We start from the raw sequence: 22,583 nt of genomic DNA on the forward strand, positions 1-22,583 counted from the left end.
GGCTAAATTCAGATTACAGAGCATTCAGCTGGAAGTTTACACCTGATTTGCACAGAACTAATCAGACGTACATGGCAGCGTATCCACAGACTAACGTGGGCTAAACACTGAGAAATACATTCTCTTGGCTACGTTCTGGTTTATTAGAAGTACAATAAAGAAAGGTGACCATGTTTTTGGGAAAAGTAAAACCATCTCTCTAGTTTTGTTCTTCATTACTTCTTATGGGAATACATCTATACATACATTACTTTGGTGGGGTGGGGGGAATAAGTGCTGTAGGAAAATCCCCTCCCCCAGAGTTGGTGCCTTAATCTGGGAGAGGGGCTACACAAGTATGTCCTGCCAATACCAGTAAAAACTGATTTAAAAAACAAATAGGTCACCTCATATATTCCATCATAGAGGGCATCTGCTGGGCCACATGTAGTGTGCACACCTGTAGGCCCATGGGACCGTCGCTCAGATCTGGGGTGTCTGGGAATTATGGCTGGGGCTCTGGAGAAATCATGTGCCAAAGCTCCATTCATTCTTATGGGATTCAGACGGCCGCAGCGCCCAACCACCTCCAACAATCCCTCTGAGCAATGGCAGTGCGCATGCTCGACCACTTGCTTTCTCGGGTTGGTGAGGCACCAGCGGTCAGCCCCCTTATACAATAGGAAGGGGTTAACCTTTAAACTTCACACCTTTAACCCTTCCGGGGGCAGGCAAAACGTAACCAGCCCATAGGTATGGGCCGACCTGAGCCCTCTATAGGGGCACTGACTCCATGTGCCTGTCCCCAGTCCCAGCACTCTCCATTAGCCCACTTCACTCACAGCACATGACGTACGAGGAAGTAGAGGGACAGCACCGTGGTGTAAGCCTCCTCCAGGCCGGACAGGACGGTGTGCGCTCCCAGAACCGGCAGGTGAGCACAATGAGGGGCGGACACCCGCCAAGGGGCGGAGCACAGGGAGAGGCGGAGCACAGGGAGAGGCGGACACCCGCCAGGGGGCGGAGCAGGCTGCGCATGCGCGTCGTAGGCACGGCGGCCACAGGTCCTGGTGTCGCCCTCGCACACACAGGGCTCCCACCGCCGGTGTATCAGTCCACTACTCCACCCATCATCCCCGCACAGGCTCCGCCCACACTCCGGCCCCACCCCTCGATCCAAAGCCGCCATCTCAACTCGATGCTTACGGCAAAGAAGTCCGAGTCCGGCGGGGGTGGTGAGAACGGTGCAGAGTCTCAGCCCCCTGCATCCTCCTCTTCTTCATCCTCATCATCCTCCTCCTCATCCTCTTCTTGTAGCATAATGGCCTCCCCAGATACCGGGGTGCCCCTGGAGAGGACCCCTAGGAAGAAGGACAGGGCCTCTCCTGGGGCAGAACACGGGGGCTCCTCTGCCCCGGGAATCATGGCTGGAGCGGATGGGGGGCAGCCTGAGACCCCCGAAGGTCGGCGCACAAGTCGGAGGAAGAGGGCAAAGGTGAGTTGTGGTCGGAGCCCCTCGTCCGATCTTTATCGCAGTGCGCCATTGTTCTGTGAGCGCTGTCCTCATGGCGAGAGCAGCATATCCGGGATGTACGAGCCTGATCTGCCCGAGCCCGGGGCTGATAACAGGGAGAATAGCGCAAAGCGGCCGGACTGTGATCAGTGTGTGGTGGCTGATAACAGGGAGAATAGCGCACTGCGGCCAGATGCTGACCAGTGGCTAACAGGAAGAATAGCGCACAACGGCCAGCCTCTGCGCGATATGGGGTGGCTGATAACAGGGGACAATAGCGCACAGCGGATAGCCTCTGCGTAGTGTGTAGTGGCTGATAACAGGGAGAATAGCACACAGCGGCCACACTGTGATCAGTGTTGGGTGGCTGATAACAGGAAGAATAGTGCACAACGGCTAGCCTCTGCTCAGTGTGTGGTGGCTGATAACTGGAAGAATAGCACACAGGGTCAGCCTCTTCACAGTATGGTGTGGCTGATAACAGAGAGAATAGCAAACAACGGCCAGTGGGGTGGCTGATAACAGGGAGAATAGCAGACAGCCTCTGCACAGTGTATAGTGGCTGATAACAGGGAGAATAGTGCACAACGGCCAGTGGGGTGGCTGATAACAAGGAGAATAGCAGACAGCCTCTGCACAGTGTATAGTGGCTGATAACAGGGAGAATAGCACACAACAGCCAGCCTCTGCTCCATATTGGGTGGCTGATTACAGGGAGAATAGCCCACCACAGTCATCCTCTGTGCAGTGTCTGGTGGCTGATAACAGGGAGAATAGCACACAGTGGACAGCCTCTGATCAGTATGGGATGGCTAATAGATAGAATAGGGCACAACAGCCAGTGGGGTGGCTGATAACAGGGAGAATAGCCCACAACGGCCAGTGGGGTGGCTGATAACAGGGAGAATAGCAGACAGCCTCTGCACAGTGTATAGTGGCTGATAACAGGGAGAATAGTGCACAATGGCCAGTGGGGTGGCTGATAACAAGGAGAATAGCAGACAGCCTCTGCACAGTGTATAGTGGCTGATAACAGGGAGAATAGCACACAACAGCCAGCCTCTGCTCCATATTGGGTGGCTGATTACAGGGAGAATAGCCCACCACAGTCATCCTCTGTGCAGTGTCTGGTGGCTGATAACAGGGAGAATAGCACACAGTGGACAGCCTCTGATCAGTATGGGATGGCTAATAGATAGAATAGGGCACAACAGCCAGTGGGGTGGCTGATAACAGGGAGAATAGCCCACAACGGCCAGTGGGGTGGCTGATAACAGGGAGAATAGCGCACAGTGGACAGCCTCTGATCAGTATGGGGTGGCTGATAGGGTAGCGCACTGTGGTCAGCCAATGCGCAGTGTGTAGGGGCTGATAACAGGGAGAATAAAAACAAAAAAGTGAGTCGGAGTATGAGTTGGTATTCATGCAACTTGTAAGTTCATGTTCACACTGGCCATAGGACAAGTAAAACCAAAGACAAAAATAATATAAACATATTCCCTGCTGTAACTAAATAAAAGCATAGTGCATATAAACATAGGGTACTTGGGAAACACTGTTTTTGATAAAAAAAAAAAATAAAGCATAAAGCCATCCCACCAACGATAAGGTATAACCCAGGACAGTGCCTACACTCTCTAATATTAAAACCTCACCATGGGTCAAAATAGGGCTCAATGTGAATAAGGGCTGAGAGTGACTGGGTGTGGGGTGGCTGATAACGGAGAATAGCACACAATGGCCAACCTCTGATCAGTGTGTGCACAGCGGACAGCCTCTGCGCACTATGGGGTGGTTGATAACCTGGAGAATGGCGCACAGCGGGCAGCCTCTGCGTACTATGGGGAGGCTGATAACCGGGAAAATAGCGCACAGCGGTCAGCCTCTGCTCAGTATGGGGTGACTGATAACAGGGAGAATAGCATACAGGGGCCAGCCTCTGCATAGTGTGGGGTGGCGATAACAGGAAGAATAGCATACAGGGGCCAGCCTCTGCGTAGTGTGGGGTGGCGATAACAGGGAGAATAGCATACAGGGGCCAACCTCTGCGTAGTGTGGGGTGGCGATAACAGGGAGAATAGCGGACAATGGCCAGCCTCTCCGCAGAGTATAGTGGCTGATAACAGGGAGAATAGCACACAACAGCCAGCCTCTGCTCAGTATGGGGTGGCTGATTACAGGGAGAATAGCGCACAGTGGACAGCCTCTGCTCAGTATGAGGTGGCTGATAACGGACAATAGTGCACAACGGCCAGTCTCTGCTCAGTATGGGGTGGCTGATAACAGGGAGAATAGCGCACAGCGGTCAGCCTCTGCTCAATACGGGGTGGCTGATAACAGGGAGAATAGCGTACAGGGGCCAGCCTCTGCGTAGTGTGTGGTGGTGATAACACGGAGAATAGCGGACAGCCTCTGCTCACTATAGGGTGGCTGATAACAGGGAGAATAGCGCACAACGGCCAGCCTCTGCGCAGTGTGTGGTGGCTGATAACCGGGAGAATAGAGGACAGCCTCTGATCAGTGTGGGGTGGCTGATAACAGGGAGAATAGCGCACAATGGCCAACGTCTCTGCAGTGTATAGTGGCTGATAACAGGGAGAATAGCACAAAACAGCCAGCCTCTGCTCAGTATGGGGTGGCTGATTACAGGGAAAATAGCGCACAGCGGTCAGCCTCTGCTCAGTATGGGGTGGCTGATAACAGAGAATAGCGCACAACGGCCAGCCTCTGCTCAGTATGGGGTGGCTAACAGAGAATAGCGCACAACGGCCAGCCTCTGATCAGTATAACATAACAGGGAGAATAGCCCATAACAGGGAAAATGGCACACACCGGTCAGCCTCTGCTCAGTGTGCGGTGGCTGATAACAGGGAGAATAGCGGCCAGCCTCTGCTCAGTATGGGGTGGCTGATTACAGGGAGAATATCGCACAACGGCCAGCCTTCTCAGTATGGGGTGGCTGATAACAGGGAGAATAGCACACAGCGGCCACACTGTGATCAGTGTTGGGTGGCTGATAACAGGAAGAATAGTGCACAACGGCTAGCCTCTGCTCAGTGTGTGGTGGCTGATAACTGGAAGAATAGCACACAGGGTCAGCCTCTTCACAGTATGGTGTGGCTGATAACAGAGAGAATAGCAAACAACGGCCAGTGGGGTGGCTGATAACAGGGAGAATAGCAGACAGCCTCTGCACAGTGTATAGTGGCTGATAACAGGGAGAATAGTGCACAACGGCCAGTGGGGTGGCTGATAACAAGGAGAATAGCAGACAGCCTCTGCACAGTGTATAGTGGCTGATAACAGGGAGAATAGCACACAACAGCCAGCCTCTGCTCCATATTGGGTGGCTGATTACAGGGAGAATAGCCCACCACAGTCATCCTCTGTGCAGTGTCTGGTGGCTGATAACAGGGAGAATAGCACACAGTGGACAGCCTCTGATCAGTATGGGATGGCTAATAGATAGAATAGGGCACAACAGCCAGTGGGGTGGCTGATAACAGGGAGAATAGCCCACAACGGCCAGTGGGGTGGCTGATAACAGGGAGAATAGCAGACAGCCTCTGCACAGTGTATAGTGGCTGATAACAGGGAGAATAGTGCACAATGGCCAGTGGGGTGGCTGATAACAAGGAGAATAGCAGACAGCCTCTGCACAGTGTATAGTGGCTGATAACAGGGAGAATAGCACACAACAGCCAGCCTCTGCTCCATATTGGGTGGCTGATTACAGGGAGAATAGCCCACCACAGTCATCCTCTGTGCAGTGTCTGGTGGCTGATAACAGGGAGAATAGCACACAGTGGACAGCCTCTGATCAGTATGGGATGGCTAATAGATAGAATAGGGCACAACAGCCAGTGGGGTGGCTGATAACAGGGAGAATAGCCCACAACGGCCAGTGGGGTGGCTGATAACAGGGAGAATAGCAGACAGCCTCTGCACAGTGTATAGTGGCTGATAACAGGGAGAATAGTGCACAATGGCCAGTGGGGTGGCTGATAACAAGGAGAATAGCAGACAGCCTCTGCACAGTGTATAGTGGCTGATAACAGGGAGAATAGCACACAACAGCCAGCCTCTGCTCCATATTGGGTGGCTGATTACAGGGAGAATAGCCCACCACAGTCATCCTCTGTGCAGTGTCTGGTGGCTGATAACAGGGAGAATAGCACACAGTGGACAGCCTCTGATCAGTATGGGATGGCTAATAGATAGAATAGGGCACAACAGCCAGTGGGGTGGCTGATAACAGGGAGAATAGCCCACAACGGCCAGTGGGGTGGCTGATAACAAGGAGAATAGCAGACAGCCTCTGCACAGTGTATAGTGGCTGATAACAGGGAGAATAGCACACAACAGCCAGCCTCTGCTCCATATTGGGTGGCTGATTACAGGGAGAATAGCGCACCGCAGTCATCCTCTGTGCAGTGTCTGGTGGCTGATAACAGGGAGAATAGCGCACAGTGGACAGCCTCTGATCAGTATGGGGTGGCTGATAGGGTAGCGCACTGTGGTCAGCCAATGCGCAGTGTGTAGGGGCTGATAACAGGGAGAATAAAAACAAAAAAGTGAGTCGGAGTATGAGTTGGTATTCATGCAACTTGTAAGTTCATGTTCACACTGGCCATAGGACAAGTAAAACCAAAGACAAAAATAATATAAACATATTCCCTGCTGTAACTAAATAAAAGCATAGTGCATATAAACATAGGGTACTTGGGAAACACTGTTTTTGATAAAAAAAAAAATAAAGCATAAAGCCATCCCACCAACGATAAGGTATAACCCAGGACAGTGCCTACACTCTCTAATATTAAAACCTCACCATGGGTCAAAATAGGGCTCAATGTGAATAAGGGCTGAGAGTGACTGGGTGTGGGGTGGCTGATAACGGAGAATAGCACACAATGGCCAACCTCTGATCAGTGTGTGCACAGCGGACAGCCTCTGCGCACTATGGGGTGGTTGATAACCTGGAGAATGGCGCACAGCGGGCAGCCTCTGCGTACTATGGGGAGGCTGATAACCGGGAAAATAGCGCACAGCGGTCAGCCTCTGCTCAGTATGGGGTGACTGATAACAGGGAGAATAGCATACAGGGGCCAGCCTCTGCATAGTGTGGGGTGGCGATAACAGGAAGAATAGCATACAGGGGCCAGCCTCTGCGTAGTGTGGGGTGGCGATAACAGGGAGAATAGCATACAGGGGCCAACCTCTGCGTAGTGTGGGGTGGCGATAACAGGGAGAATAGCGGACAATGGCCAGCCTCTCCGCAGAGTATAGTGGCTGATAACAGGGAGAATAGCACACAACAGCCAGCCTCTGCTCAGTATGGGGTGGCTGATTACAGGGAGAATAGCGCACAGTGGACAGCCTCTGCTCAGTATGAGGTGGCTGATAACGGACAATAGTGCACAACGGCCAGTCTCTGCTCAGTATGGGGTGGCTGATAACAGGGAGAATAGCGCACAGCGGTCAGCCTCTGCTCAATACGGGGTGGCTGATAACAGGGAGAATAGCGTACAGGGGCCAGCCTCTGCGTAGTGTGTGGTGGTGATAACACGGAGAATAGCGGACAGCCTCTGCTCACTATAGGGTGGCTGATAACAGGGAGAATAGCGCACAACGGCCAGCCTCTGCGCAGTGTGTGGTGGCTGATAACCGGGAGAATAGAGGACAGCCTCTGATCAGTGTGGGGTGGCTGATAACAGGGAGAATAGCGCACAATGGCCAACGTCCCTGCAGTGTATAGTGGCTGATAACAGGGAGAATAGCACAAAACAGCCAGCCTCTGCTCAGTATGGGGTGGCTGATTACAGGGAAAATAGCGCACAGCGGTCAGCCTCTGCTCAGTATGGGGTGGCTGATAACAGAGAATAGCGCACAACGGCCAGCCTCTGATCAGTATAACATAACAGGGAGAATAGCCCATAACAGGGAAAATGGCACACACCGGTCAGCCTCTGCTCAGTGTGCGGTGGCTGATAACAGGGAGAATAGCGGCCAGCCTCTGCTCAGTATGGGGTGGCTGATTACAGGGAGAATATCGCACAACGGCCAGCCTTCTCAGTATGGGGTGGCTGATAACAGGGAGAATAGCGTACAGGGGCCAGCCTCTGCGTAGTGTGGGGTGGCGATAACAGGGAGAATAGCGCACAGCGGGCAGCCTCTGCTCACTATAGGGTGGCTGATAACAGGGAGAATAGCGCACAAAGGCCAGCCTCTGCGCAGTGTGTGGTGGCTGATAACAGGGAGAATAGCGGACAGCCTCTGATCAGTGTGGGGTGGCTGATAACAGGGAGAATAGCGCACAATGGCCAGCCTCTCCACAGTGTATAGTGGCTGATAACAGGGAGAATAGCACACAACAGCCAGCCTCTGCTCAGTATGGGGTGGCTGATAACAGGGAGAATAGCTTACAGAGGCCAGCCTCTGCGTAGTGTGGGGTGGCGATAACAGGGAGAATAGCGCACAGCGGGCAGCCTCTGCTCACTATAGGGTGGCTGATAACAGGGAGAATAGCGCACAAAGGCCAGCCTCTGCGCAGTGTGTGGTGGCTGATAACAGGGAGAATAGCGGACAGCCTCTGATCAGTGTGGGGTGGCTGATAACAGGGAGAATAGCGCACAATGGCCAGCCTCTCTGCAGTGTATAGTGGCTGATAACAGGGAGAATAGCACACAACAGCCAGCCTCTGCTCAGTATGGGGTGGCTGATTACAGGGAGAATAGCGCACAGTGGTCAGCCTCTGCTCAGTATGAGGTGGCTGATAATGGAGAATAGCGCACAACGGCCAGTCTCTGCTCAGTATGGGGTGGCTGATAACAGGGAGAATAGTGCACAGCGGTCAGCCTCTGCTCAATACGGGGTGGCTGATAGGGAGAATAGCGTACAGGGGCCAGCCTCTGCGTAGTGTGTGGTGGTGATAACACGGAGAATAGCGGGCAGCCTCTGCTCACTATAGGGTGGCTGATAACAGGGAGAATAGCGCACAAGGGCCAGCCTCTGCGCAGTGTGTGGTGGCTGATAACCGGGAGAATAGAGGACAGCCTCTGATCAGTGTGGGGTGGCTGATAACAGGGAGAATAGCGCACAATGGCCAACGTCTCTGTAGTGTATAGTGGCTGATAACGGGGAGAATAGCACAAAACAGCCAGCCTCTGCTCAGTATGGGGTGGCTGATTACAGGGAAAATAGCGCACAGTGGTCAGCCTCTGCTCAGTATGGGGTGGCGCTGATAACGGAGAATAGCGCACAACGGCCAGCCTCTGATCAGTATAGCATAACAGGGAGAATAGCCCATAACAGGGAAAATGGCACACACCGGTCAGCCTTTGCTGTGTGCGGTGGCTGATAACAGGGAGAATAGCGGCCAGCCTCTGCATAGTGTGGGGTGACTGTAAACAGGGAGAATAGGGCACTGTGGACAGCTTCTGCTCAGTGGCCGATACCAGGGATAATAGCACCCTAAAGCCAGACTGTTCATTGTGTGGAGGCTGATAACAGGGGACAATAGCGTACAGTGGTCAGCATTTGCTCAGTGTGCCGTGGCTGATAACAGGGAGAATAGCATACAGCAGCGAACCTCTGCTCAGTGTTGGGCGACTGCTGCTTTCACCTATGTGGATGGCGGTGTTGGGTGAATAGGCTGCTGCCACTTTCAGCTGCGTGTGGTGGAGTCGGGGGAGCTGGCTGTTGTTGCTCTCTTGTGTGTGTGGTGGAGTCGGGGGAGCTGGCTGTTGTTGCTCTCTTGTGTGTGTGGTGGAGTCGGGGGAGCTGGCTGTTGTCGCTCTCTCTTGTGTGTGTGTGGTGGAGTCGGGGGAGCTGGCTGTTGTCGCTCTCGTGTGTGTGTGTGGTGGAGTCGGGGGAGCTGGCTGTTGTCGCTCTCTCTTGTGTGTGTGTGGTGGAGTCGGGGGAGCTGGCTGTTGTCGCTCTCGTGTGTGTGTGTGGTGGAGTCGGGGGAGCTGGCTGTTGTCGCTCTCGTGTGTGTGTGTGGTGGAGTCGGGGGAGCTGGCTGTTGTCGCTCTCTTGTGTGTGTGGTGGAGTCGGGGGAGCTGGCTGTTGTTGCTCTCTTGTGTGTGTGGTGGAGTCGGGGGAGCTGGCTGTTGTTGCTCTCTTGTGTGTGTGGTGGAGTCGGGGGAGCTGGCTGTTGTCGCTCTCTCGTGTGTGTGTGTGGTGGAGTCGGGGGAGCTGGCTGTTGTCGCTCTCGTGTGTGTGTGTGGTGGAGTCGGGGGAGCTGGCTGTTGTCGCTCTCTCTTGTGTGTGTGTGTGTGTGTGTGTGTGGTGGAGTCGGGGGAGCTGGCTGTTGTCGCTCTCTCTTGTCTGTGTGTGTGTGTGTGGTGGAGTCGGGGGAGCTGGCTGTTGTCGCGCTCTCTTGTGTGTGTGTGTGTGTGTGTGGTGGAGTCGGGGGAGCTGGCTGTTGTCGCTCTCTCTTGTGTGTGTGGTGGAGTCGGGGGAGCTGGCTGTTGTCGCGCTCTCTTGTGTGTGTGTGTGTGTGTGTGTGTGTGTGGTGGAGTCGGGGAAGCTGGCTGTTGTCGCTCTCTCTTGTGTGTGTGTGTGTGGTGGAGTCGGGGGAGCTGGCTGTTGTCGCTCTCTCTTGTGTGTGTGTGGTGGAGTCGGGGGAGCTGGCTGTTGTCGCTCTCTCTTGTGTGTGTGTGTGTGGTGGAGTCGGGGAAGCTGGCTGTTGTCGCTCTCTCTTGTGTGTGTGTGTGTGGTGGAGTCGGGGGAGCTGGCTGTTGTCGCTCTCTCTTGTGTGTGTGTGTGTGTGGTGGAGTCGGGGGAACTGGCTGTTGTCGCTCTCTCTTGTGTGTGTGTGTGTGGTGGAGTCGGGGGAGCTGGCTGTTGTCGCTCTCTCTTGTGTGTGTGTGGTGGAGTCGGGGGAGCTGGCTGTTGTCGCTCTCGTGTGTGTGTGGCGGAGTCGGGGGAGCTGGCTGTTGTCGCTCTCGTGTGTGTGTGTGGTGGAGTCGGGGGAGCTGGCTGTTGTCGCTCTCTCTTGTGTGTGTGTGGCGGAGTCGGGGGAGCTGGCTGTTGTCGCTCTCGTGTGTGTGTGGCGGAGTCGGGGGAGCTGGCTGTTGTCGCGCTCTCTTGTGTGTGTGTGTGTGTGTGTGGTGGAGTCGGGGGAGCTGGCTGTTGTCGCTCTCTCTTGTGTGTGTGTGGTGGAGTCGGGGGAGCTGGCTGTTGTCGCGCTCTCTTGTGTGTGTGTGTGTGTGTGTGTGTGTGTGTGTGTGTGTGTGTGGTGGAGTCGGGGAAGCTGGCTGTTGTCGCTCTCTCTTGTGTGTGTGTGTGTGGTGGAGTCGGGGGAGCTGGCTGTTTTCGCTCTCTCTTGTGTGTGTGTGTGGTGGAGTCGGGGGAGCTGGCTGTTTTCGCTCTCTCTTGTGTGTGTGTGTGGTGGAGTCGGGGGAGCTGGCTGTTTTCGCTCTCTCTTGTGTGTGTGTGTGGTGGAGTCGGGGGAGCTGGCTGTTGTCGCTCTCTCTTGTGTGTGTGTGTGTGGTGGAGTCGGGGAAGCTGGCTGTTGTCGCTCTCTCTTGTGTGTGTGTGTGTGGTGGAGTCGGGGGAACTGGCTGTTGTCGCTCTCTCTTGTGTGTGTGTGTGTGTGTGTGGTGGAGTCGGGGGAGCTGGCTGTTGTCGCTCTCTCTTGTGTGTGTGTGTGGCGGAGTCGGGGGAGCTGGCTGTTGTCTCTCTTGTGTGTGTGTGTGGCGGAGTCGGGGGAGCTGGCTGTTGTCGCTCTCGTGTGTGTGTGTGGCGGAGTCGGGGGAGCTGGCTGTTGTCGCTCTCGTGTGTGTGTGGTGGAGTCGGGGGAGCTGGCTGTTGTCGCTCTCTCTTGTGTGTGTGTGGCGGAGTTGGGGGAGCTGGCTGTTGTCGCTCTCGTGTGTGTGTGGCGGAGTCGGGGGAGCTGGCTGTTGTCGCTCTCTCGTGTGTGTGTGTGGTGGAGTCGGGGGAGCTGGCTGTTGTCGCTCTCTCTTGTGTGTGTGTGTGGCGGAGTCGGGGGAGCTGGCTGTTGTCGCTCTCTCTTGTGTGTGTGTGTGGCGGAGTCGGGGGAGCTGGCTGTTGTCGCTCTCTCTTGTGTGTTTGTGGTGGAGTCGGGGGAGCTGGCTGTTGTCGCTCTCTCGTGTGTGTGTGTGTGGCGGAATCGGGCGAGCTGACAGCTGGCCTATGGGCTGTAATCACAAGGTGACCCATGGTCCGCTCATACGTCCTGTATACAGTGCTATCACGGACGCAGTCAGGACCTATGAAGCTAATTGTGTGCCTTGTAATGTAGAGATCATGACTCCATCATTTCCCACTGAGCAGTTACTGACTGATTTGATGAGTGGACACCCGTGTGTAGAGCATACGGAGTAATGGGGCAGGCCTATGGGGAATAAAGCAGAGCGCTGGGCGCCACTTTCCACCATGTGGGAGGTTTATATTAGGTTATATTGATTTCATGGATAGTTTGAAAGTAAATGAGATCAGGATGGAAATGTAACTGCTTCTATGTCACACTGCCCGATCATGGACCTCTGTGTGCGTTCCTTGTGCTGATATACCAGGTGATGGGCGTCCGTGTCTCCAGCACACAGATGTAGGCTGTATGTGCCCTGCTCCGGAGCGTGCACCTCCCGGCTTTGTGCTGATATCCCAGGTGATGGGTGTCCGTGTCTCCAGCACACAGATGTAGGCTGTATGTGCCCTGCTCCGGAGCGTGCACCTCACGGCTTTGTGCTGATATCCCAGGTGATGGGCGTCCGTGTCTCCAGCACACAGATGTAGGCTGTATGTGCCCTGCTCCGGAGCGTGCACCTCCTGGCTTTGTGCTGATATACCAGGTGATGGGTGTCCGTGTCTCCAGCACACAGATGTAGGCTGTATGTGCCCTGCTCCGGAGCGTGCACCTCCTGGCTTTGTGCTGATATACCAGGTGATGGGCGTCCGTGTCTCCAGCACACAGATGTAGGCTGTATGTGCCCTGCTCCGGAGCGTGCACCTCCCGGCTTTGTGCTGATATCCCAGGTGATGGGCGTCCGTGTCTCCAGCACACAGATGTAGGCTGTATGTGCCCTGCTCCGGAGCGTGCACCTCACGGCTTTGTGCTGATATCCCAGGTGATGGGCGTCCGTGTCTCCAGCACACAGATGTAGGCTGTATGTGCCCTGCTCCGGAGCGTGCACCTCCCGGCTTTGTGCTGATATCCCAGGTGATGGGTGTCCGTGTCTCCAGCACACAGATGTAGGCTGTATGTGCCCTGCTCCGGAGCGTGCACCTCCCGGCTTTGTGCTGATATACCAGGTGATGGATGTCCGTGTCTCCAGCACACAGATGTAGGCTGTATGTGCCCTGCTCCGGAGCGTGCACCTCCCGGCTTTGTGCTGATATACCAGGTGATGGGCGTCCGTGTCTCCAGCACACAGATGTAGGCTGTATGTGCCCTGCTCCGGAGCGTGCACCTCCCGGCTTTGTGCTGATATACCAGGTGATGGGCGTCCGTGTCTCCAGCACACAGATGTAGGGTGTATGTGCCCTGCTCCGGAGCGTGCACCTCCTGGCTTTGTGCTGATATACCAGGTGATGGGTGTCCGTGTCTCCAGCACACAGATGTAGGCTGTATGTGCCCTGCTCCGGAGCGTGCACCTCCTGGCTTTGTGCTGATATCCCAGGTGATGGGCGTCCGTGTCTCCAGCACACAGATGTAGGCTGTATGTGCCCTGCTCCGGAGCGTGCACCTCCCGGCTTTGTGCTGATATCCCAGGTGATGGGCGTCCGTGTCTCCAGCACACAGATGTAGGCTGTATGTGCCCTGCTCCGGAGCGTGCACCTCCCGGCTTTGTGCTGATATCCCAGGTGATGGGTGTCCGTGTCTCCAGCACACAGATGTAGGCTGTATGTGCCCTGCTCCGGAGCGTGCACCTCCCGGCTTTGTGCTGATATCCCAGGTGATGGGTGTCCGTGTCTCCAGCACACAGATGTAGGCTGTATGTGCCCTGCTCCGGAGCGTGCACCTCCCGGCTTTGTGCTGATATACCAGGTGATGGGTGTCCGTGTCTCCAGCACACAGATGTAGGCTGTATGTGCCCTGCTCCGGAGCGTGCACCTCCCGGCTTTGTGCTGATATCCCAGGTGATGGGTGTCCGTGTCTCCAGCACACAGATGTAGGCTGTATGTGCCCTGCTCCGGAGCGTGCACCTCCTGGCTTTGTGCTGATATCCCAGGTGATGGGTGTCCGTGTCTCCAGCACACAGATGTAGGCTGTATGTGCCCTGCTCCGGAGCGTGCACCTCCCGGCTTTGTGCTGATATACCAGGTGATGGGTGTCCGTGTCTCCAGCACACAGATGTAGGCTGTATGTGCCCTGCTCCGGAGCGTGCACCTCCCGGCTTTGTGCTGATATACCAGGTGATGGGTGTCCGTGTCTCCAGCACACAGATGTAGGCTGTATGTGCCCTGCTCCGGAGCGTGCACCTCCTGGCTTTGTGCTGATATACCAGGTGATGGGTGTCCGTGTCTCCAGCACACAGATGTAGGCTGTATGTGCCCTGCTCCGGAGCGTGCACCTCCTGGCTTTGTGCTGATATACCTGGTGATGGGTGTCCGTGTCTCCAGCACACAGATGTAGGCTGTATGTGCCCTGCTCCGGAGCGTGCACCTCCCGGCTTTGTGCTGATATACCAGGTGATGGGTGTCCGTGTCTCCAGCACACAGATGTAGGCTGTATGTGCCCTGCTCCGGAGCGTGCACCTCCTGGCTTTGTGCTGATATACCAGGTGATGGGTGTCCGTGTCTCCAGCACACAGATGTAGGCTGTATGTGCCCTGCTCCGGAGCGTGCACCTCCTGGCTTTGTGCTGATATACCTGGTGATGGGTGTCCGTGTCTCCAGCACACAGATGTAGGCTGTATGTGCCCTGCTCCGGAGCGTGCACCTCCCGGCTTTGTGCTGATATACCAGGTGATGGGTGTCCGTGTCTCCAGCACACAGATGTAGGCTGTGTGTGCCCTGCTCCGGAGCGTGCACCTCCCGGCTTTGTGCTGATATCCCAGGTGATGGGCGTCCGTGTCTCCAGCACACAGATGTAGGCTGTATGTGCCCTGCTCCGGAGCGTGCACCTCCCGGCTTTGTGCTGATATCCCAGGTGATGGGTGTCCGTGTCTCCAGCACACAGATGTAGGCTGTATGTGCCCTGCTCCGGAGCGTGCACCTCCCGGCTTTGTGCTGATATCCCAGGTGATGGGTGTCCGTGTCTCCAGCACACAGGTGTAGGCTGTATGTGCCCTGCTCCGGAGCGTGCACCTCCCGGCTTTGTGCTGATATCCCAGGTGATGGGCGTCCGTGTCTCCAGCACACAGGTGTAGGCTGTATGTTCCCTGCTCCGGAGCGTGCACCTCCCGGCTTTGTGCTGATATCCCAGGTGATGGGTGTCCGTGTCTCCAGCACACAGATGTAGGCTGTATGTGCCCTGCTCCGGAGCGTGCACCTCCCGGCTTTGTGCTGATATCCCAGGTGATGGGTGTCCGTGTCTCCAGCACACAGATGTAGGCTGTATGTGCCCTGCTCTGGAGCGTGCACCTCCCGGCTTTGTGCTGATATCCCAGGTGATGGGTGTCCGTGTCTCCAGCACACAGATGTAGGCTGTATGTGCCCTGCTCCGGAGCGTGCACCTCCCGGCTTTGTGCTGATATACCAGGTGATGGGTGTCCGTGTCTCCAGCACACAGATGTAGGCTGTATGTGCCCTGCTCCGGAGCGTGCACCTCCCGGCTTTGTGCTGATATCCCAGGTGATGGGTGTCCGTGTCTCCAGCACACAGATGTAGGCTGTATGTGCCCTGCTCCGGAGCGTGCACCTCACGGCTTTGTGCTGATATCCCAGGTGATGGGCGTCCGTGTCTCCAGCACACAGATGTAGGCTGTATGTGCCCTGCTCCGGAGCGTGCACCTCCTGGCTTTGTGCTGATATCCCAGGTGATGGGTGTCCGTGTCTCCAGCACACAGATGTAGGCTGTATGTGCCCTGCTCCGGAGCGTGCACCTCCTGGCTTTGTGCTGATATCCCAGGTGATGGGTGTCCGTGTCTCCAGCACACAGATGTAGGCTGTATGTGCCCTGCTCCGGAGCGTGCACCTCCTGGCTTTGTGCTGATATACCAGGTGATGGGTGTCCGTGTCTCCAGCACACAGATGTAGGCTGTATGTGCCCTGCTCCGGAGCGTGCACCTCCTGGCTTTGTGCTGATATACCAGGTGATGGGTGTCCGTGTCTCCAGCACACAGATGTAGGCTGTATGTGCCCTGCTCCGGAGCGTGCACCTCCCGGCTTTGTGCTGATATCCCAGGTGATGGGTGTCCGTGTCTCCAGCACACAGATGTAGGCTGTATGTGCCCTGCTCCGGAGCGTGCACCTCCCGGCTTTGTGCTGATATCCCAGGTGATGGGTGTCCGTGTCTCCAGCACACAGATGTAGGCTGTATGTGCCCTGCTCCGGAGCGTGCACCTCCTGGCTTTGTGCTGATATCCCAGGTGATGGGCGTCCGTGTCTCCAGCACACAGATGTAGGCTGTATGTGCCCTGCTCCGGAGCGTGCACCTCCCGGCTTTGTGCTGATATCCCAGGTGATGGGCGTCCGTGTCTCCAGCACACAGATGTAGGCTGTATGTGCCCTGCTCCGGAGCGTGCACCTCCCGGCTTTGTGCTGATATCCCAGGTGATGGGCGTCCGTGTCTCCAGCACACAGATGTAGGGTGTATGTGCCCTGCTCCGGAGCGTGCACCTCCCGGCTTTGTGCTGATATCCCAGGTGATGGGCGTCCGTGTCTCCAGCACACAGATGTAGGCTGTATGTGCCCTGCTCCGGAGCGTGCACCTCCCGGCTTCGTGCTGATATCCCAGGTGATGGGTGTCCGTGTCTCCAGCACACAGATGTAGGCTTGTATGTGCCCTGCTCCGGAGCGTGCACCTCCCGGCTTTGTGCTGATATCCCAGGTGATGGGCGTCCGTGTCTCCAGCACACAGATGTAGGGTGTATGTGCCCTGCTCCGGAGCGTGCACCTCCCGGCTTTGTGCTGATATCCCAGGTGATGGGCGTCCGTGTCTCCAGCACACAGATGTAGGCTGTATGTGCCCTGCTCCGGAGCGTGCACCTCCCGGCTTCGTGCTGATATCCCAGGTGATGGGTGTCCGTGTCTCCAGCACACAGATGAAGGCTGTATGTGCCCTGCTCCGGAGCGTGCACCTCCCGGCTTTGTGCTGATATCCCAGGTGATGGGTGTCCGTGTCTCCAGCACACAGATGTAGGCTGTATGTGCCCTGCTCCGGAGCGTGCACCTCCCGGCTTTGTGCTGATATCCCAGGTGATGGGTGTCCGTGTCTCCAGCACACAGATGAAGGCTGTATGTGCCCTGCTCCGGAGCGTGCACCTCACGGCTTTGTGCTGATATCCCAGGTGATGGGCGTCCGTGTCTCCAGCACACAGATGTAGGCTGTATGTGCCCTGCTCCGGAGCGTGCACCTCCTGGCTTTGTGCTGATATCCCAGGTGATGGGTGTCCGTGTCTCCAGCACACAGATGAAGGCTATGGGTGCCCTATTTGCCCTGCTCCGGAGCGTGCACCTCCCGGCTTTGTGCTGAAGAGCTGTAGTGCATTGTGCGCCATCTGCTGCAGATAACAATGAGCGCATTAGTGAGCGGGCCCTGACAAAGCCGGCCTGCAGTAGAAAGTCCTTTACTTATGTCGGGCTATTCATTGTAGCCAGGGAATGATATGTATCGTGCTGCATTAGGAAATGTATGTAGTGGCGGTGACTGGGATGCAGAACAGATCAGGGTTATTCCACTGCATGGCGGACCCCGGTCACCCCTCTGGGTTAATAGGGTCACACAGAGACTGCACTGGGGCCTATTCAGGTGAATTGTGTCAGCTGTAACTTGACAGTACTCCCCATAATTCTCTCGATCGGTGCGGGCACCAGAGGTCCGTCCCCCAGAGTGGTGGCATGTGTTAGTGATACGCTACCAAATAAGATGGTGACCATAGAGAGAAGTTAGGCCGCCTTAAAGGAAAGGTGGGGGGAGGGGGACAAATATTTTTTTTTCTTCACTTAATGGTTTTTTTAGTTAAAAATAATTTTTGCAAATTGGATTCCTTAACAATTTTGCACCATCTTCTTTAGCCACGGCGTTGCACTGTCTATTGCTGGCTGAAGGATGAGTTAACTGAGGATCGATCAGTGAGCTCCTATTGGCTGTCTGAGGGCATAATACAGTTAGGTCCAGAAATATTTGGACAGTGACACAATTTTCGCGAGTTGGGCTCTGCATGCCACCACATTGGATTTGAAATGAAACCTCTACAACAGAATTCAAGTGCAGATTGTAACGTTTAATTTGAAGGTTTGAACAAAAATATCTGATAGAAATTGTAGGAATTGTACACATTTCTTTACAAACACCCCACATTTTAGGAGGTCAAAAGTAATTGGACAAATAAACCAAACCCAAACAAAATATTTGTATTTTCAATATTTTGTTGCGAATCCTTTGGAGGCAATCACTGCCTTAAGTCTGGAACCCATGGACATCACCAAACGCTGGGTTTCCTCCTTCTTAACCCCTTCAGCCCCAAGCCTATTTTGACCCTAAAGACCAGGCCATTTTTTGCAATTCTGACCAGTGTCACTTTATGAGGTTATAACTCTGGAACGCTTCAGCGGATCCCGGTGATTCTGAGATTGTTTTTTCGTGACATATTGGGCTTCATGTTAGTGGTAAATTTAGGCCGATATTTTTTGCATTTCTTTGTGAAAAAAACGGAAATTTCGCGAAAATTTAGAAAATTTTGTAATTTTCAAACTTTGAATTTTTATGCTCTAAAACCAACGAGACATATGACACAAAATAATTAATAAATAACATTTCCCACATGTCTATTTTACATCAGAACAATTTTGGGAAAAAAAAAAAAAAATTTAAGGAAGTTATAGGGGTTCAAAGTTTATGAGCAATTTCTCATTTTTACAACAAAATTTACAAAGCCACTTTTTTTAGGGACCACATCACATTTGAAGCGATTTTGAAAGGTCTACATGACACAGAACACCCAAAAGTGACACCATTCCAAAAACGGCACCCCTCAGGCTACTCAAAACAACATTCAAGAAGGTTATTAACCCTTCAGGTGCTTCACAGTAACTAAAGCAATGTGGAAGGAAAAAATGAACATTTTACTTTTTGCAACAAAAATGTTAATTTAGCCTCAAATATTGCATATTCACAAGGGTAGCAGGATTAAATGAACCCCCAAAATTTGTTGGGCAATTTCTACTGAACACGCAGATACCTCATATGTGGCGAAAAACCACTGTTTGGGCGCACGGCAGGACTCGGAAGGGAAGGAGCGCCATTTGACTTTTTTTGAACAGAAAATTAGCTGGAATCTTTATCCTCACCATGTTGCGTTTGGAGAGCCCCTGAGGTGCCGAAACAGTGGAGCTCCCCCACATGTGACCCCATTTTGGAAACTAGACCCCTCATGGAATTTATCTAGATGTTTATTGAGCACTTTGAGCCTCTGGGGGCTTCACAAAAGTTAATAGAGTTGAGCTGTGAAAATAAAAAAAAAATTTTTTACCACAAAATTGTTACTTCAACCAGGTAGCTTTTTTTTTCACAAGGGTATCAGGAAAAATTGCACCATAAAATGTATTGTACAATTTCTCCTGAGTACACAGACACCTCATATGTGGTAGAAATAAAATGTTTGGGCGCACAGCAGGGCTCGGAAGGCAAGGAGCGTCATTTGACGTTTCAAACGCAAAATTGTCTGGGATAATTAGCGTATTCCATGTTGCGTTTGGAGACCCCCTGAGGTGCCGAAACAGTGGAGCTCCCCCACATGTGACCCCATTTTGGAAACTAGACCCCTCATGGAATTTATCTAGATGTTTATTAAGCACTTTGAGCCTCTGGGGGCTTCACAAAAGTTAATAGAGTTGAGCCGTGAAAATAAAAAAAACCTTTTTTACCACAAAATTGTTACTTCAACCAGGTAGCTTTTTTTTTCACAAGGGTATCAGCAAAAATTGCAGCATAAAATGTATTGTGCAATTTCTCCTGAGTACGCAGATACCTCATATGTGGTGGAACTCAAATGTTTGGGCGCACAGCAGGGCTCGGAAGGCAAGGAGCGTCATTTGACGTTTCAAACGCAAAATTGTCTGGGACAATTAGCGTATTCCATGCTGTTTGGAGACCCCCTGAGGTGCCGAAACAGTGGAGCTCCCTCACATGTGACCCCATTTTGGAAACTAGACCCCCATGGCATAGAAAAAAAAAAACAGCGGAAGATGGGGGGGGGGCGGCAGATGGGGCGGCAGCAGATGGGGGGGCAGCGGCATATAAAGGGAGCATCTGTGATTGTGAGACGGCGGCTGGGATAGGGTGGGGGCGGATGGGAGAGAGCGCAGTGGATGCAGGAGCGGCAGAGGATGGGGGGAGGGGGCGGGTGGGGGGGATGGGTGGGAAGGGGAGTGGGAGGTGAGATTGGGGATAGTTACCCTACAGGATGGATCTAGGCAGCTGGATCACAGGAGATGAAGGAGGCAGCAGATCGGGGAGGGTGAGAGGTGGGGGAGGGAGCGCAGCGCAGATCACGGAGGAGACAGGTGAGCAGAGCACAGATCACAGAGGAGACAGGTGAGCAGAGCACAGATCACGGGGGTGACAGGTGAGGGAGCACAGATCACGGGGTGACAGGTGAGGGAGCACAGATCACGGGGTGAGAGGTGAGAGAGCGCAGATCACGGGGGAGACAGGTGAGCAGAGCGCAGATCACGGGGGTGACAGGTGAGGGAGCACAGATCACGGGGGTGACAGGTGAGGGAGCACAGATCACGGGGTGACAGGGGAGGGAGCGCACATCACGGCGGTGACAGAGGAGGGAGCACAGATCACGGCGGTGACGGGAGGGAGCGCACATCACGGCGGTGACAGGGGAGGGAGCGCACATCACGGCGGTGACAGGGGAGGGAGCGCACATCACGGCGGTGACAGGGGAGGGGGAGCGCACATCACGGCGGTGACAGGGGAGGGAGCGCACATCACGGCGGTGACAGGGGAGGGAGCGCACATCACGGCGGTGACAGGGGAGGGAGCGCACATCACGGCGGTGACAGGGGAGGGAGCGCACATCACGGCGGTGACAGGGGAGGGAGCGCACATCACGGCGGTGACAGGGGAGGGAGCGCACATCACGGCGGTGACAGGGGAGGGGGCGGGTAGCTGACCACGGGGGTGAGAGGTGGGGGGAGCGTGCAGCACATCACGGAGGGGAGGGGGCGAGCAGCACATCACGGAGGGGAGGGGGCGAGCAGCACATCACGGAGGGGAGGGGGCGAGCAGCACATCACGGAGGGGAGGGGAGGGGGCGAGCAGCACATCACGGAGGGGAGGGGAGGGGAAGGAGCGAGCAGCACATCACGGAGGGGAGGGGAGGGAGCGAGCAGCACATCACGGAGGGGAGGGGAGGGAGCGAGCAGCACATCACGGAGGGGAGGGGGCGAGCAGCACATCACGGAGGGGAGGGGAGGGGGCGAGCAGCACATCACGGAGGGCAGGGGAGGGGAGGGAGCGAGCAGCACATCACGGAGGGGAGGGGAGGGGGCGAGCAGCACATCACGGAGGGGAGGGGAGGGAGCGAGCAGCACATCACGGAGGGGAGGGGAGGGAGCGAGCAGCACATCACGGAGGGGAGGGAGCGAGCAGCACATCACGGAGGGGAGGGGAGGGGGTGAGCAGCACATCACGGAGGGGAGGGGAGGGAGCGAGCAGCACATCACGGAGGGGAGGGGAGGGGAGGGAGCGAGCAGCACATCACGGAGGGGAGGGGAGGGAGCGAGCAGCACATCACGGAGGGGAGGGAGCGAGCAGCACATCACGGAGGGGAGGGGAGGGGAGGGGAGGGGGTGAGCAGCACATCACGGAGGGGAGGGGAGGGAGCGAGCAGCACATCACGGAGGGGAGGGAAGGGGAGGGAGCGAGCAGCACATCACGGAGGGGAGGGAGCGAGCAGCACATCACGAAGGGGAGGGGAGGGGGCGAGCAGCACATCACGGAGGGGAGGGGGCGAGCAGCACATCACGGAGGGGAGGGGAGGGGGCGAGCAGCATATCACGGAGGGGAGGGAAGGGGAGGGGGCGAGCAGCACATCACGGAGGGGAGGGGAGGGGGCGAAGCAGCACATCACGGAGGGGAGGGGGCGAGCACCGATCACGAGGGGGAGGGGCCGGGCAGCAGATCGGAGGGAGCGGTGGCACTATGACAGATGGAGGAGTACAGGGTGCACGATCCCAGTCCTCCTCCATCTGTCACAGTGCCACCGCTCCCTCCGATCTGCTGCACGGAGGTGAGGGGCCGGGCAGCAGATTGGGGGGAGCGGCGGCACTGTGGCAGATGGAGGGCGGCAGCGGATCGGGAGGTGTGGGGGTGAGGGTGCGGGCAGGAGATCGGGGAGACAGGTGACAGATCGCGGTGGGCAGCGGCGGCGGCGGATCGGGACGCTTTTCATACAGTGCAATGGCAGCGCGGCAACTTCCGGGTCCCATGCTCCGGTCTCAGAACAGCATGGGACCGGAGCTTGTCGCCCTGCCATTGCACTGTGTACACTCACTGTGTGCTGGCGTGCTGCAGGGACGATGACGGGGGCGGTCACCGGCAACAGGTCCACTGTGATTGGCGAAATCGGTCACAAGACCGATCTCTCCAATCAGAGCAGTGGAGCTGGGGGAGGGTGATCCAGTGAGGTCACCCAGCTCCAGCCAATGGCCAGTGCTACAGCTGCACTGGCCAGGGCTGGAATTCAATGTTTCAGTCATTTTAAATGGCTGGAACATTACAGTGGCTGTGATTGGTTGAGCGGCGTTCGTCAGCCAATCACAGCCTCCGTAGGTCCGGGGAGGAGGCACCACCCCTCCTAAGGTCAGGAACAGGTCCCCTCCTCCCCGAATCTGCGGTTTATGTTAACCGATCGCAGTCACCGGAGGCTCCGGTGCCGCGATTCCGCCATGACGGAAAGATCCGTCCTTGGTCGTTAAGGCCCAGGGCACAAGGACGGATCTTTCCG

General features: G+C 55.4%; 1 protein-coding gene across 6 annotated transcripts in view; it reads left to right on the forward strand.

Moving 5' to 3' along the window:
- Positions 1 to 811: 811 nt before the first annotated feature.
- KDM1A (lysine demethylase 1A) overlaps positions 812 to 22,583 on the forward strand; it is a 165,308-nt gene continuing 143,536 nt past the window's right edge. For 5 of the 6 annotated variants that reach the window (XM_075336106.1, XM_075336107.1, XM_075336108.1 and 2 more), the window contains exon 1: positions 1,010 to 1,474. In XM_075336106.1, coding sequence (XP_075192221.1) covers positions 1,016 to 1,474 — 459 coding nt within the window. In that variant the 5' untranslated portion in view covers positions 1,010 to 1,015. Of the gene's footprint in view, positions 914 to 1,009; positions 1,475 to 22,583 lie in introns of those variants that run through there. The other variant, XM_075336111.1, reaches the window with a different exon arrangement.

Source organism: Anomaloglossus baeobatrachus, chromosome 2, assembly GCF_048569485.1.
Source record: "Anomaloglossus baeobatrachus isolate aAnoBae1 chromosome 2, aAnoBae1.hap1, whole genome shotgun sequence".
Lineage (NCBI taxonomy): Eukaryota > Metazoa > Chordata > Amphibia > Anura > Aromobatidae > Anomaloglossus > Anomaloglossus baeobatrachus.